Here is a 17,074-nt window from a genome sequence, read left to right on the forward strand (position 1 = left end):
GCATACCCCAGCGAAAATGACCAGTGGGGTGTAAGGAAAAGTGGGGAAAGCATTTAAAGTCACTCTGGAACCGGGGCTAGAAGCACCGAGTGCGGATTCTAGGTCCACGGCTTATGTACAATGCACAAGGGCTGGTGTCGCAATACACGGATCAAGAGGCAAACATTCCAATATGTGAGGTGCCATGAACCTGCAGAAACAGGTTTATCAGTCACCAGTCAAGGGCAACGGAATCAAAAAATCCATACCATATGTGGCTCCCAGATAGGTGACATATCAGATATTGAACTGATAAGACCAGATACTACACTTGAACCTAGCCAACAAGCCGAGAATCGATTGACAGACTGGAGTAAGACCCATAGAAAAAAATATGTAGCTGCAATAATTACTTTGCCCACTAGAGGGGAGCCTAGTACTCTCCAAGAGAGAGAACAGTGCTAAAGCAATGCAGCCTTTCAGCCAGTGGAGGGCACAGAGCACCCGTGAGAGGTCCCCCCCCCCCCCCCTTTAATAAACTTCCTCTACCAGCAGATCGTACGGCCCCTGGAAAGAACGGGTGCACTATAGAGAACACGCCCCCGGGTGCCGCCTGCAGGCGGCCTACAGTAAAAGGGGAAGCCTGGGGCTCACAGTTAAAGAGGAAGCCAGGGGCAAAATTTACCGGGCGCCTTTATGGGAGACTTCAATCTTCCAGATATAAACTGGAAAACCAAAATAGCTAGTTCTGCCTGGAGTACAGATATTCTAAATTCCCTACTGGGATCATCTCTACAACAAGAGGCCATTGTGGATTTTGTATTCACAAATGGGGATTTGGTAAATGATGTAATTTTAAGCGAAAGCTTGAGATCTAATGATCACCAGTCTGTGTGGTTTAATATAAGTAAAGGAGTCACACCACACAAAAACAAAAAAGTTTTAGATTTTAGAAAAACAGACTTTTCAAAAATGAGATGACTCAAATGATTCCCTATAAGACTGGAACGGATTACGTGGAGTCCAGGAGAAATGGGACTACTTAAAAAACGCATTGATCGATAGTCCACCAGACTCTGCCCTCCCAGCACAGCCACATGCCATGGCGGCTGTGGAGCTGGGCACTATAGAGAAGGGGGACGTTCCTACTCACCCATGGACTTCATTTTCCTATACTCACCCAGACGTCTTCAGTCAGCTAAAGGTCGCGCTGCAACACACCAAGCTGCCATAGTGAGGCAAGCAGGTGCAAGTGGGGGCCCCGGACCCAGGGTACTACCACCAGGTGCTGATCTTTGACGAAAAGGGGTTAATGGCCCACACTCTATGCACCCTTTGTCGCATGTGGGCGATCAGGTAGCGCCATGCTTCTGACGCCCAACCTAGAAAAATAACAAACGAAAAAAAAAAAAAAAACTAACTATTCTGCCCTAGCTAGAAAATAATAAAAGAGAAAAGACCAAGTCTGGAGAGAGCTCCAGACCTGTGTCTGCCTCCTACTGACACTAAGCTAAAACTGATAAGCTCAGTGCCTGTGGGCTGGTATATCCTGCTGGGAGAAGCAGACTTTTTTTTGCCTAGTTTCAGCATCCTATTGGCAGCAGCATAATACCCATGGTCTCTTTGTCCCCCAATGAGGCAACCGAAAAACAGGTATTGTAATACACACTGTGCAAAGATTTAGAGAGTGACAGGTCTTTGGTAGATCCAAAAACCAGCTAATCATACCTTCTTTCCACAGCTTGGATGAAGTCATTAAATTCTCTAAAGGGAGTTCCATCACCCCATATTCCCAAGCGGCTCATGTACGCCATATTTCTTGGTTCAGAGGCACCTAAAGGACAAATAAATAAATAAATTAATAATAATAATAAAAAAAAGCTTATGAACTAACTATAAAGGCAGGTTAAGATTTTGCGGTACCCAGAAGCAAAAAAAGTCAATAAAAAAAAATAAAAAAATTCTACATACCTGTGGCACTAGCATATACAACTCTTGCTTTAGGCAGCTTGTTCTGTAGTTCCAACACTGCTAAACCAGTTTTTGTTGGTTTTGAAGAACCAACTGGACACAGATTTTTTGCCTTGTGACATTCATCAAATACAATCTATAGTTAAAGTACTTAAGGAATGTAACAAAAATTTAAGGCATTATTATATCCTAAATAGTTTTTTTTCTGCTGTTTCAGCATCCAAACTTTCCACATGCAAACCTGGCCTAAAATAATTTAAATGCAAACCATAATTCAAAGGTCACAAACTAAGATTGTGAAAAAAAGGATACAACTCCATCAAAATCCTCTCCGCACCAATGAAGAAGCTGCTTTAAGCGTGTTTTGTATTTCCCTCCAGACTGGCTTTCACCTATTAGCGAGGAGTATGTAGCAAATATAACCCCTTTCTTGACACTACCATTATGCTTGGATGAAATTTTTCCATATTTAAACTGCAAAAAGATAATTAAAATTTATGTGAGGTATATATGCTGAAAAGAAAAAATGCAAAGAAAATATTTATAAGACAAATAACAAACATACCTTGTTTAGAGAATGAACCTGAATATTTTTGGCTCCAATGTCTCTCAAGTCTCTTTCAGCATCATACTTTAAGTCATTTGACACACTGAACCTGCAGAACAAAAAACAATAGCAATGTAGTGCTAAACTAAAAAATATAACAAAACAAAGAGAAATCTTAATCTCTTAAGGACTCAGGGCGTACCTGTACGCCCTGAGCCCGGTCCTGGTGTGAAAAACGGGGTCACGCTGTGACCCTGCATCACACCAAGTCGGTCCCGGCTGCTAACGATAGTCGGGACCCTGGGCTCACAGCGTGCGGCACCGATCGTTGTGCCGCGCGCTGTTAACCCTTCAGATTAATTTTGATCGCCGCGTCTGAAAACAAAAGTAAACGCTTCCCGGCAGCTCAGTCGGGCTGATCGGGACATCACGATAAAATCGCGATGTTCCAATCAGCTGGGACGCAGGCGGAGGTCTCCTTCCCTCTCTCCACGGCGTCTGATCAGGGTTCGATTGCTCCAAGCCTAAGCTACAGGCTTGAGCAATCCCCTATCTCGCTGATCCGTGCAAAGCTATGGCTTTGCAGGGATCAGCATAAGAGATCAGTGTGAAAAGAAAAAAAAAAGTTAACAAATGTCATTTAACCCCTTCCCTAATAAAAGTTTGAAGCACCCCCCTTTTCCCATAAAAAAAATAAAATAAAAAATAAAAAAAATGTAAAAAAACAAAATTAATTTACATATGTGGTATCGCCGCGTGCGTAAATGTCCGAACTATAAAATGATATCATTAATTAAACCGCACGGTCAATGGCGTACGCGAAAAAAAATTCCAAAGTCCAAAATAGCGTATTTTTGGTCACTTTTTATATCATAGAAAAAAATTTAATAAAAAGCGATCAAAAAGTCCGATCAACACAAAAGGTACCGATAAAAACTTCAGAACACAGCGCAAAAAATGAGCCCTCATACCGGCCCGTACACAGAAAAATAAAAAAAAAGTTACAGGGGTCAGAAGATAATTTTAAACATAGAAATTTTCCTGCAGGTTATGATTTTTTTCCAGAAGTGTGACAAAATCAAACCTACATATAAGTAGGGGATCATTTTAACCGTATGGACCTACAGAATAAAGATAAGGTGTAATTTTGACCAAAAAGTGCACTGCGTAGAAACTGAAGCCCCCAAAAGTTACAAAATTAAATTTTTTCTTCAATTTTGTCGCACAATGATTTTTTTTCCGTTTCGCCGTGGATTTTTTGGTAAAATGACTAATGTCACTGCAAAGTAGAATTGGTGGCGCAAAAAATAAGCCATCATATGGATTTTTAGGTGCAAAATTAAAAGCATTATGATTTTTAGAAGGTGATGAGGAAAAAATGAAAATGCAAAAACGGAAAAACGCTGAGTCCTTAAGGGGTTAAACCGTAACCATGACATTGTATATAAAGGAACCAAAGTTTAGTGCTCTATTTTTATTGCTGAAAATAGACTCCCAGCAGCTCAGCGGAGCTGATGGGGTCATTGTGGGGAAATCGCGATGTCCCAATCAGCTGAGAAGATGGTGGGAGGGCTCTTACCTGCCTCCTCACTGTCCGATTGATTCTTCAATGCTCCAATCAGCCTCAGCAGGCTGGAGCATTGGAGTACCGCTAACACTGATCAATGCTATGCTATGGCCTAGCATTGAACAGTGTATGCAGTCTAATGACTGCATGTAATAGTCCCCTATGGGGACAAAAAAAAAAAAAAAAAAAAAACAGTAAATAAAAAAAAATTAAAAGTTGTTAATAAATGTGATTTAACCCCTTCCCAGATAAAAGTTTGAATCACCCCCTTTTCCCTTTAAAAACAAAGTAAATATCCGTAAACCAAAAAATAAACATAACGTACGTGGCATCGCCTCGTGCGTAAATGTCCAAACTATAAAAAATATGTCAGTTAAACATCACTGTCAATGGAGTACATGTAAACAAAATACCAAAGTCCAGAATTGCGTATTTTTGCATACCCAAAAAAAATAAAAAAATAAAAAAAAAAGAAGTATTGACTTTAAACTTTTTAAAATCGCTTAACTTTTTTCTGGGATATTATAAAAATTGCGGTTCTGTGGTTTGGTATTTTTGTACATTTGTCATTTACTGTACGGGATACATAATGTTCTATTTTAATAGTTCATACAATTGCGCACGCAGCGATACCAAATATGTTTACATGTTTTTATATAAGAAAAGGGGGTAATTTAAAGTTAACTTAAGGGGTTAAAGGGGTATTCCAGGCAAAACCTTTTTTTATATCTATCAACTGGCTCCGGAAAATTTAAAAATCTTAATCCTTCCAATAGTTATTAGCTTCTGAAGTTTTCTGTCTAACTGCTCAATGATGATGTCATGTCCAGGGAGCTGTGCATGATGGGAGAATATCCCCATAGGAACTGCACAGCTCCTGGGACGTGAGTCATCAGAAAGCAGTTAGACAGAAAATAACAACTCAACTTCAGAAGCTAATAACTATTGGAAGGATTAAGATTTTTTTAATAGAAGTAATTTACAAATCTGTTTAACTTTCCGGAGCCAGTTGATATATAAAAAAAAGTTTTGGCCTGGAATACCCCTTTAATGTGTGTGTGTGTGTGTTAAAAAAAAAAAAAAAATTTCAAACACTTAGGGACTTTTAGGAGGAATCATTAGATTCCTCATACAGATCAATAGAGTTCTATTGAACTCCATTGATCTGTGTACTCTGCCATCCATTGATAGAGCCTAGTCCAGACAGACTATCGATGACAGAGCCACGGACACCAGGGAAGCAGAGGTAAGCCCTCTGGCTACCTCGATAGTGGATTCTTAGTCGCCGTGGCAATGTTCTGACTATATTCAGATGTGAACAAATTACAATGCTCAAAAAAAATAAAGGGAACACTAAGATAACACATCCTAGATCTGAATGAATTAACTAATTGTAGGAAATACTTTCATCTTTACATAGTTGAATGTGCTGACAACAAAATCACACAAAAATCATCACCAATGGAAATCAAATTTATCAACCCATGGAGTTCTCGATATGGAGTCAGACTCAAAATCAAAGTGGAAAACCACACTACAGGCTGATCAAACTTTGATGTAATGTCCTTAAAATAAGTCAAAATGAGGCTCTGTAGTGTGTGTGTGTGTGTGTGTGGCCTCCACGTGCCTGTATGACCTCCCTACAATGCCTGGGCATGCTCCTGATGAGGTGGTGGATGGTCTCCTGAGGGATGTCCTTCCAGACCTGGACTAAAGCATCCACCAACTCTTGGACAGTCTGTGGTGCAACGCGGCATTTGTGGATGGAGAGAGACATGATGTCCCAGATGTGCTCAATCGGATTCAGGTCTGGGGAACGGGCGGGGCCAGTCCATAGCATCAATGCCTTCCTCTTGCAGGAACTGTTAAACTCCAGCCATATGAGGTCTAGCATTGTCTTGCATTAGAAGGAACCCAGGGCCAACCGCACCAGCATATGGTCTCACAAGGGGTCTGAGGATCTCATCTCTGTACCTAATGAGAGTCAGGCTACCTCTGGCAAGCACATGGAGGGCTGTGTGGCCCCTGAAAGAAATGCCACCCCACACCATTACGGACCCACTGCCAAAACGGTCATGCTGGAGGATGTTGCAGGCAGTAGAACATTCTCCACGGCATCTCCAGACTGTCAGGTCTGTCACATGTGCTTATCTGCTTTCATCTGTGAAGAGCACAGGGCGCCAGTGGCGAATTTGCCAATCTTTGTGTTCTCTGGCAAATGCCAAACGTCCTGCACGGTGCTGGGCTGTCAGCACAACTCCCACCTGTGGATGTCGGGCCCTCATACCACCCTCATTGAGTGTTTGACCTTTTGAGTGGACTCGTCATTTTGCAGGGCTCTGGCAGTGCTCCTCCTTGCACAAAGGTAGCAGTCCTGCTGCTGGGTTGTTGCCCTCCTACGTCCTCCTCCATGATGTACTGGCCTGTCTCCTGGTAGCGCTCCATGCTCTGGACACTACACTGACAGACACCGCAAACCTTTTTGCCACAGCTCGCATTGATGTGCCATCCTGGATGAGCTGCTCTACCTGAGCCACTTGTGTGGGTTGTAGACTCAGTCTCATGCTACCACTAGAGTGAAAGCACCGACAGCATTTAAAAGTGACAAACACATCAGCCAGGAAGCATAGGAACTGAGAAGTGGTCTGTGGTCACCACCTGCAGAACCCTTCCTTTATTTGGGGTGTCTTGCTAATTGCTTATAATTTCCACCTGTTGTCTGTTCCATTTGCACAACAGCATGTGAGATTGATTATCAATCAGTGTTGCTTCCTGAGTGGACAGTGTTATTTCACCGAAGTGTGATTGACTTGGAGTTACATTGTGTTGTTTAAGTGTTCCCTTTATTTTTTCTGAGCAGTGTACATTACGTTTCAAGTCTGTTTTGTTGTACTTACCACAAAGATCTTTTTCTACTTAGCAAGTAGTTTTCAAAAATGATTCCAGCGATTGTTCTTCCTTTTCCAACTCCTGCACCATCCCCAATTAGGAAACCAGCTCTCTCTCCATTAGGAAGGAAGGTTTCATGTTGCTATAGAAGACAGAAGAAACTTATCTTAGAACTAAATGACAGCCATTACACAATGGACTTTAATGGTGTATTCACACGTACAGTATTCTGCGCAGATTTGATGAGCAGGATTTTCTGCTTCAGATTTCAATGTAAACTAAATGACTGAATACAGCTTCAAATCCTGCGCATCAAATCTGCGCATGAGATTGTACGTGTGCACACACCCTAAGGGTGGGTTCCCATCCAGGACATCCGCAGCACGTTTCATGCTGCAAATGCACTGACGGCAGTCACTAGAGCAAGTTCCCTGCTGCGACTGGTGGAGCTCTTTCTGTCTGCACATAGCAGGGCTGTGCATCTGCTATGTGCAGGTACTGTGTCTACAGCATAAAATCTGCCGCTACGAGCAGACAAAAAGCTAACCAGCGGCAGGAGGGAGCTCGCTCTTGTGACTGCCTTTGGCGCATCGAAAGCATTAAATACACTGCGGATGCACCTTATGTGACCCTACCATAAAAGGAACATTTACACACAAGCTGGGGCAGGAAAATAAATAGATACAAACCTGTGCAGCATAAGTGACTGCTTCTAACTGCAGTGCGGATAGCCAGCCATTATCAATAGTCTCCTCAGGAATTGATGTCTGGAACCAAACATCTGGAGGAGTCACACTTGACAAGGAACTTGTTTCCACAACAGGATCCGGATGTCTCAGTCCAACTTTAACTAATGAGGGGAAAAGAAAGGAAAAAAAGAAAAAGAAGTTACATTTAGGTGTCATTACATTTCTGTTCCAGATGTTAAATGATCAATTCCTAAAGTAAAGAAAACAACAGCAGCAGACGTGAAAGTTTTTCTGGGAGGCAAATTACTTTTGGACTTCGTCAAGGTAGATAAGTGATCGGTTCAGTGGGAATTTCCTGCAGTGTCAGCATGTCAGAGGAAGAGAAGCAGTAAGGTCCAGATGCCAATAGATCAGCAGGGGAACAGGCAGGTATGCATATGCTAAAACATTTTAAAGGGTCCTGAAAAGTATTCTGTTCTCATGCATTTTATTACCTATCCACTGGATAAGTGATAACTGCTAGATATGTGGGAGTCCACTTGCTAGGACCAACAGTGATTGCCAGATGGGACACCAAAGTCCCCATAACCAGTAAAATCACAGCTAGGAGGAGTTTATAGGAAGTGATTGTCAGGCATACAGCTTCCAATCAACATCTAGGGCAATCACTAAAAGATAAGACAGTGGGTACAGGCAGCACACTTGAAGAGGTATAATTTCTGGGTGCCAGACACATCTTTTGACAAAAGTAAGGTTATCTAATAAAAGACAGCCGGCACGTAAATTATTATTATTTTTTTTTGTGTGTGTGCTTAAACTTTGATATCCATGTGCAAAAGTTCTTTACAACTTTGTGGCAATATAGTTTATTGGAAATGAGCGAAGTTTCGGACCTATCAAGCAGAAAATGGAATGGAATATTTATCAGGAAAGGCCTGGTTGGGATAGCTGATTGTTAAAGGAGTATTCCTGCCAAAAACATCTTATCCCCTATCGAAAGGATAGGAGATAAGATGTCTGATCGCAGGGGGCCCGCCGCTGAGACCCCCCCACGATCTCCCTGCAGCAGCCCGCATTCTATGAATAGCTTTGTCTGAAGTTTCGTAAACAGCCGGGCTTCCGAGACAGGGACGTGACGCCACGCCCCCTCCATTCATTTCTATGGGACATGAATGGAGGGAGCGTGGCATGACGTCACGTCCCCGTCTCGGAAGCCCGGAGGTTTCCGAAACTTCAGACACAGCTACGCATAGAATGCGGGTTGCTGCAGGGAGATCGCGGGGTGTACCAGCGGCAGCCCCCCCGCGATCAGACATCTTATCCCCTATACTTTCGGGGAGAAGATGTTTTTGCCCGGAATACCCCTTTAAGCTCCAATGTATTGGCTAAGCACAATGTCTACACAGATAAAAAAAAAAAAATAATGCAAAACTGGGTGCAAAACTATATTCTGACATTAAAAGGTAACATACGTTTAATTGGCATATATTCAGCATAGGTCTCAGCATGGCCCATTTCATCCTCATCTTCTTCCTCTGGCTCATCCTCCTCTTTTACTTTCTGAAAGAAAAGAGGTTGTGTTAATCATAGCAGCAATCAAGCAGCAGGTTTGAAAGGTTTGTGTGTTTGTGTAACTATAGGGGAGCAGTCCTCATTCTTAACTCTTTAAAGGACACAGCCAAGTTTAAACGGTTGTGTTTTCATTCTTCTTTCGGCGAGTAAAGTGCACAGCTGCACATTCTCCCAGCCATATCTAGAGAGCAGTGGGGATCTCAGAGCCAGACCGATAACATTTTAAGATGTCACATGTAATGCTTTACCTTTACCTCTTATTAGATATTGTAGCACTAAATACATCATTTCATGGCTTTATTTGCACATCCACAAAAGGGGTGTATTTTCAATGTTTTCTCAGAATCTTAAAAGTGCATTTTTATTTGAGCCAATAGGTTAAATTTATGTGGAAAATAAACTCATAATATCCCCTTATAACAGCTGGAGATATTTTACACAGAGCTCCAAATCCATCGGTTCCATTCACAGAAACTGAAATGATCAAAATTACTGCTAACACAGCTAATGAAAACACATGTTCCAAAATGGACACCTCAGCAGACCCAGACAGAACCTACAAAAGTCAACATTGTTCGTCGAGCAACTGATACTGCAGCAATGTTAACTTTGCATGTAAATACAATACAGAAAAAAAAAATGCTGCTTAACCTCTTGGGGACGCAGGGTGTATACATACGCCCTGCATCCCCGATCCTTAAGGACTCCTCAGGGCGTACCTGTATGCCCTGAACATTTACAGTCCCCTCCACTCACCGGGTGGGGACCGGACCAGGATGCCTGCTGAAATAATTCAGCAGGCATCCTGGCACATCGCCGAGGGGGGTCCTGAGGTCCCCCCTTATCGGCGATCGCGGGTCAATTCAGACTGGCGATTTGCTGCGATTCTGTTCCCCGCGGCTCGCTGGGCTGGAATCGGATGCCTGCTGAAATCATTCAGCAGACATCCCGGCACTTCGCCGAGGAAGGTCCTGAGGACCCTCCACATTGTCGCCGGTAAATACAAACCGCCGCTCTTCGGGGATTCCGGGTCATCTGGGTCCCGTGTGACCCGATCATCCGGATAAGGATGGTGATCAGTGGTGTAGTATACACCACCAATCACCATCCATACTGTACTGTACTGTGAGGTGGCAGTGTTGCCACCCCCCCAAAGTACAAATGTGATTGGGTGGCCGTAGTGACTGTACCAATCACAGTGTTGAGGAGGGGGGGAGGAGAGCAGGAGCACGATGCTCCGCTCAGCACCATTTTACATCTGATGCTGATCAGAGTGGAGCTCCGTCCTGTATCTCCCCTCTCACAGGCCAAAAAGTGCCATCTGGCATTATTCTGTGCCTCCCTGGCACAGCAACATTTAGGGACAGTTTTAGATTAGGCAAGGAAAGTTTAGGCGGTAAAAAAATTATTTTTTCTTTTTCAGTGCACATCTGTAGGTGTCCGCAGCACCTTTAGCTGCGTGACCCGAGCCCTACAGGGACACTGGGGTCTGCGCCAGTGTTTTTTTTTTTTTGGGCTTTGGGCACAGACTTTTTTTTGCTAAATGTGTGGCTGGGCCCTCTTAGCCATAAAAGTGCAGTCCGCCACTGTTAGCTAAAATCCACCCCCCGCTGATCAGTCCCGTAGCACTGATCAGCGTTTTTTGTGGTGCAGGCGTTTTTTCGGGTTATAGCTGCTTTTTTAGGCTGTCTGTGCCACCAGTAGCAGGCCTGTGCTGTGTGGGCGGACCGTACCTCTGTGTGCGGCCTGCCCCAACGATGTCAGTGACTTTCAGGCGGGTGCATTTTTTCGGGGTTAAAGAGTTTTTCTTTTGTTTTTTGTGTGGGGGTCTGTACGTACCACCAGCCACTGTTCTGGGCTGAGTGTCCGGAACCCCCACTGACTTCTGCGCTCCCTGCCACCGCTAAGCACTAATCAATGTGCACACCGTAGGTATAGTTAGGTTAGGGCGGGTTAGGGAGGTAGTCTCCCACCACACCACACACAGCACATACACTAATGGGGATGGGGGGGGGGGGGTGTATGTGTGTGGGGAAAAAAAACTATTAGAGTAGGGAAATGGCCCGCAGGGTATTTTCAGTGGAGGAGGCATATACCATACTTTCCTCAGACACTGAATGCGCCTCCGAGGAAGACCCCACCGTCCTTATTTCCTCGCCCCCCTCATCTAGTTCTGATGATAAGCCACCAAAGGTGTCGGAGACGCCGTCAAGCGAGGCCGCAAACCTCCTCTGCTCCCGACCCTGTGCCTCATGCTAGTATGAGTCCCCCTGGCACTCATACTAGTCAAGCCCCCCAGCCAAGTTTACTGCTGCCTGGTACCGGCAAACTTGTCTGGACACGAGCCCGTGATTCCCGAGTTTGTTGGCAACTCAGGAATCAAGATTGACATTGTTGGGTTCACTGAAATGGACTATTTCAGTTTTTTTTTTTTTCAGTGACTACTTTGTCAATCTGATGGTCGACCAGACGAACCTGTACGTGCAACAGTTCGTCATAGCAAACCCAGGCTCCTTTTTAGCTAGGCCAAGTGGCGGGTTCCCAGTCAGTGCAGCCGAAAGGAGGACCTTTTGGGGGCCTCGTGCTGCATATGGGCCTAGTTAAAAACCAAAAGGTCAGGCAATACTGGAGCAGGGATGTCCTCTACCAGACCCCGCTCTACAGTATGGCCAGGACCCATCCCCGGTACGAGGCTATTCTGAAATGTTTGCATTATGCTGATAAAGCGGCCAACGGCTGTCCGGGCGTGCTGGGAGTTGTAGTTTTGCAACAGCTGGAGGTCTGCAGGTTTGAGACCACTGCTGTACGCTGTATCCCTATGCCCGAGCTTCAAAAGATAAAGAAAATAAACTTTAACTTACCTACGTCTGCCTTACGCTGGGGACGGGAACGTCACACAGCAGTCAGCCTATCACTGGCCGCAGTGATGTCCTGCCACGACCAGTGATAGGCTGAGCCCACTGTCATGTAAGAAGCCGTCGGGACATCGCTGCGGCCAGTGATAGGCTGACGGCTCTCAGACGTTCCCGTCCCCAGTGTAAGGCCGACGTAGGCAAGTTAAAAGTTTATTTTCTTTATCTTTTGCAGCCCGGGCATAGGGATACAGCGTACAGCAGTGGTCTCAAACCTACGGACCTCCAGCTGATGCAAAACTACAACTCCCAGCATCCCCGGACAGCGTTGGCTGTCCGGGCATGCTGGGAGTTGTAGTTTTGCAACAGCTGGAGGTCCGCAGGTTGGAGACCACTGACGTACAGTATAGAGTTCCGGTGTCGGCCCGCAACAAAGAGGAAGAGGGCAGTGCTTGCGGGTGACATATGTGAGTAGTACCCCGCTGGGCTGATAATTGGGGAGGGGGGGGGGAGGAGCAGAACAGCGCTGGTGGGTCACATGATTTGGGGGAGGGAATGAAAGAAATACCTTAATATACCGTGGAACCGCCATAAGTTACAGAAATACTGTGATACACATTTTTGGTCATACCGCCCAGCTCTACTGGAAGCTATTGATTAGTCTCATCAGCTTTAAGGGGAGACTCAGCTTCCGGCAATACATCCCTACCAAGCGGATGCGGTATGGCGTGAAGATGTATAAACTTTGCGAGAGTACCTCGGGGTAAACTTGCAAGTTTATGGTGTATGAGGGACGAGATTCCCATAGTGAACTCTCAGAATGTCCCCCCACTCTGGGTGTTAGCGGGAAAATCATTTGGGGCCTTTTGCAACCATTGCTAGATAAAGGTCGCCACCTTTATGTGGATAACTTTTATAGTATCCCTCTCTTCACATCCCTCGCCGCCAGATCCACGGTCGCTTGTGGGACAGTACAGAAGAAACAATCCTATCCCCTGGTGTGAGTCCAGTGCCCTTACAATGAAAACCTGTTGCTGGTCAGGTATAAGGATAAGAGGGATGTCCTTATGCTGTCCACAATTCATGGGAACGGCAGCACAGCCGTCTGTGTGAGGTACCGTGGGACCAGTTCTTTAAGCCAGATTGTATTCTGGACTACAAATCGGTATATGGGGGGAGTTGATCTTTCTGATAAAGTCCTCAAGCCATATAATGCCATGCGGAAAACACGGGCATTGTACAAAAAAGTTGTGGTCTACATGGTACAGGTTGCCATGTACAACTCTTTTGTACTGTCCCAGTACACTGGCAACACAGACATTCCTGGAGTTCCAAGAGGTAGTTCTAAAGGCCCTCATCTTTGGTGACCGCCAATAGAGCGGGTCAGAGCACCTCTATAACTTCAGTGCCCCATATCGTCCCCGGCCAACACTTTCCAGGTGAGGTCCCCCACACTGGAAAGAAGGGACAATCCCAGAAAAAATGCAGTGTCAAAAGAGGGGGATTCGGAAGGACACCACCACTCAATGAGACACATGCCCCGATCATCCGGGCCTCTGCATTAAGGATTGCTTCAGGGAGTATAACACTTCCATGGAGCACTACATTTTTGTACATTGTCTTCAAAATTTTAAAGCCAAACCCCATTTATCCCATTACCCCTTGTGAAAATGTAAAAAAATTGCATAACCCCAGCATTTTAGCATACAAAAAAAAAAAAAAAATACAAACACACCTTTTCAATTTATGGCCCGCTGTTCAAAAAGTGAGTACTCCCTGTACCCCTTGTTAACTTCCTTGAGGGGTGTAGTTTAAAAATTGTGGCCACTTGCCAGGGGTTTTATTTATTTATTTTTTATATTTTATGTCAGAACCTCAACAATTGCAGAGCAAATCACCACTTTAGGCCTCAAATCTCATCGGTGCTGTCTCACTCCTAAGCCCTGTTTTGCATCAGCATAGTGCTTTTCCGCCTTATATGGGGTATTTTCTTATTCTGGAGAAATTGGGCTACAAATTTTGTGGAGATTGTTTTCTTTTACTACTTGTAAAACTAAAAAACTAAAAATAAAAAAATAAAAAATTCAGTTAACCCCTTAAGGACCAGAGCGTTTTTTGCACATCTGACCACTTTCACTAAGCATTAATAACTCTGGGATGCTTTTACCTTTCATTCTGATTCAGAGACAGTTTTTTGTGACATATTCTACTTTATGTTAGTGGTAAAATTTTGTCTATACTTTCTTGGTGAAAAATTCCTAAATTTGATGAAAAAAATTTAAAAAATTTAGCATGTTTCTAACTTTGAAGCTCTCTGCTTGTAAGGAAAATAGACATTCCAAATAAAAGGAGATTTTTTTAAGGCTTACCGTAAAAACTCTCTCTCGAAGGATCCATTGGGGGACACAGACCATGGGTGTATGCTGCTGTCTCTAGGAGGTATGACACTACGGCAACAAAGACATCTGCTCCTCCCAGCAGGATATACCCACCTCCAGGCCCTGAGCTGATCAGTTTTAGTACCAGAGCAATAGGAGAGGACCGACAGGTCAAGGAAAAAAAACACAAACTGTCCAAGAACCTTAAGAAAAAATATAACTGAACACACCCTCGGACAGAGAACCAAAGAGAAACCCAAAAGGGCGGGAGCTTTGTCCCCCAATGGATCCTTAGAGAAAAGGAGATTTTTTAATGCTTACCCTAAAATCTCTTTCTCGATCGGCTCCATTGGGGGACACAGACCATGGGACGTAACAAAGCCGTCTCTTGGGAGGGTAAGAAATGAGGCTGGACTACCGCCGCCTGCAACGCCCCACAGCCCAGAGTAGCATCAGCTGATGCAAAGGTATGAATCTGGTAGAGCCTTGTGAAAGTGTGCAGTTTTGATCCATATGCGGTTTTGGACCGGACCTAAAACCGTAGTATACTACGGTTTTCGGTCCGGTCAGAAAACCGCATAGGGGTCAAAACTGAGCTGACCGGAGTCACCATTTGACTCCAGTCGGCTCATAAAAGTAAATGGAGTCACGGGTTGATCCGGCTGGGGTACGGGAGCGCCTGGTTTGCCCCTCCCCCAGCCGGATCCGGCGCCCGTGTGTGAAAAACGAGATGCGAATGCAGCCTAACAGAGTTAAGAGCACGCCACGTTAAGGAACGCCTCCTTCCAGTGAAGAAGGCGAAGAGGACTGTCCCTGAGAGGTTCAAGAGGAGCGCCTTGCAGGGCACCCAAGACCAAGTGAAGGGAACCGATAAGGAGGGGCAGCGTGTGCCACTCCCTGAAGCAAGTCTGGACATAAGAATTGAATGCCAGAGGATGTTGAAAAAGAACGGAAAGGGTTAAATTTGACCCTTAAGGGAGCTGAGAGCCAAGTCTTGAACCAGCCCTTATTGGAAGGGAAAAGGGGTCGGGGAAGGGAAAACCACGACCAGAGAAAAAGGCTGAGTTTCACGCCAACGAAAATAAAACCGCCAGGTATGGTGGTAATTCCTTGCAGAGGAAGGCATGCGAGCCCTCAGTATGGTGCGAACCACTTGGAAGAGAAAACCGCAGGTTCTTAGAACCGCGGTCTCAACCGCCACTCCGTCAAAAGCCGAGACGGTAAATAGGGGACCTCGGATAGGAGGTCCGGGCGAGCGGGAAGGTGCAGCAAGTTGTTCGGAGCCTGACCGCGATGACGTACCACGCCCGCCGGGGCCTGTCTGAGCCACAATAATGGCGGGAACGCCCTCTGCTGTGAGCTTCCTCAGGACCCTGGAATGAGAGAAAGGGGAGGAAACAGATAAGGAAGGGCAAAGCCCGACCAAGAGAGGAACGCTTCAGTTGTGGTGGGACGCGCAGAGGTCCACGCCTGGAGCACCCCAGAGGCTGTAGGTCACCGCAAACACCTCCGGATTTAGGGACCACTCGCCTCGACGGCTAAGAACCGGCTGGGACAGACCACTCCCAGTTGAGTATGTCCGTAATGAAGATCTCTGAGATGGCCAGAAAGCTGACCCCACCCAGAATGGAACTTCCCAACGAAGCAAGCAAAGATAGAATTGCCCTAGTCCCAACATAATGATGGGGAGAAGGACTTCTTGGGAGACCAAGGCCCAGACAGGCCGGTCCTTGAAAACACCTCCCCAGTCCAACAGACTGGTAGGAAGGGACAGAAAGGAGCACCCCTGAAAAAGCAGGGGGAAACGTAGCCACCATAGAAGCGACCAACAAGACTGCCGAGAGAAGGAACTTGAGGTCGAGAGACAAAGGAGACCTGTCCCACCGGAAGAGAATCACTAGTTGAAGAGGTCGGTGATGAAGCTGGGCGAATGGTACAGCCACCACCAACCGACCCAGGAGATCCATGCAAAAGCGAATGGAAACTGGAGCAGGGAGCCTAAGTCATCGGACTCCTGCAAGAGTCACCCGATTGTTCGGCGGAGTCGAAGCGGGCAGAGGCCGTGCCGAATTGGAGCCCCAGGAGAGAGGTTGGACTTGTCCTGACTGACCATCCAACCGAAGTGAGACAAGGTCCGGACGTGCAGATTAAGACACTCCAGATTCTGGGCCCTGGTTGGAGCTCTGATCAGGAGGTCATCTAAGTAAGGAATCACTGAAACCACTCTTGTCCGTAAAAGGGCTATCACAGGCGCCAGAACCTTGGTAAGTGCACGCAGAGAAGTGGCGAGCCACAATAGAAAATGACTGTCCAGAACTGCAAAGCGGAGGTACCACTGATGACCGGCATACTTTATGTCCAACGAGGAAGAATACTCCCCTTGACCCATGGACCCATGGACGCCAGCACCGAACGGAGAGACTCCATTCAGAATGTGCTGGGTGAGATGCTCGAGAACCAAGATTGGGCAAACAGAAACGCCTTTCTTGGGGACCACAAAGAGGTTGAAAGGAAAACCTCGAAAACGTTTCCCTGAAGGAACCCGGACAACTGGATGAAAGGGAACTGGAGCGCGCCCCGAACTGCCTTCGCTAGAGAGGGGGACCGGGAGGTCTGGGAAGGAAAAAGCA

At 45.6% G+C, this 17,074-nt stretch overlaps 1 protein-coding gene and 1 pseudogene across 3 annotated transcripts in view; both read right to left on the reverse strand.

The window, feature by feature from the left end:
• Positions 1 to 17,074, reverse strand: part of SBNO1 (strawberry notch homolog 1) — a 123,669-nt gene that overhangs the window by 61,653 nt on the left and 44,942 nt on the right. For all 3 annotated transcript variants that reach the window (XM_056535833.1, XM_056535840.1, XM_056535824.1), the window contains 7 exons: positions 9,115 to 9,202; positions 7,643 to 7,803; positions 6,962 to 7,095; positions 2,516 to 2,606; positions 2,263 to 2,424; positions 1,951 to 2,086; positions 1,708 to 1,813 (listed from right to left, as the gene is read on the reverse strand). In XM_056535833.1, the coding sequence (XP_056391808.1) occupies positions 1,708 to 1,813; positions 1,951 to 2,086; positions 2,263 to 2,424; positions 2,516 to 2,606; positions 6,962 to 7,095; positions 7,643 to 7,803; positions 9,115 to 9,202 (878 nt within the window). The remainder of the gene's footprint in view (positions 1 to 1,707; positions 1,814 to 1,950; positions 2,087 to 2,262; positions 2,425 to 2,515; positions 2,607 to 6,961; positions 7,096 to 7,642; positions 7,804 to 9,114; positions 9,203 to 17,074) is intronic.
• Positions 175 to 340, reverse strand: LOC130342338 (U2 spliceosomal RNA; annotated as a pseudogene).

This window comes from Hyla sarda, chromosome 1 (assembly GCF_029499605.1).
Source record: "Hyla sarda isolate aHylSar1 chromosome 1, aHylSar1.hap1, whole genome shotgun sequence".
NCBI lineage: Eukaryota > Metazoa > Chordata > Amphibia > Anura > Hylidae > Hyla > Hyla sarda.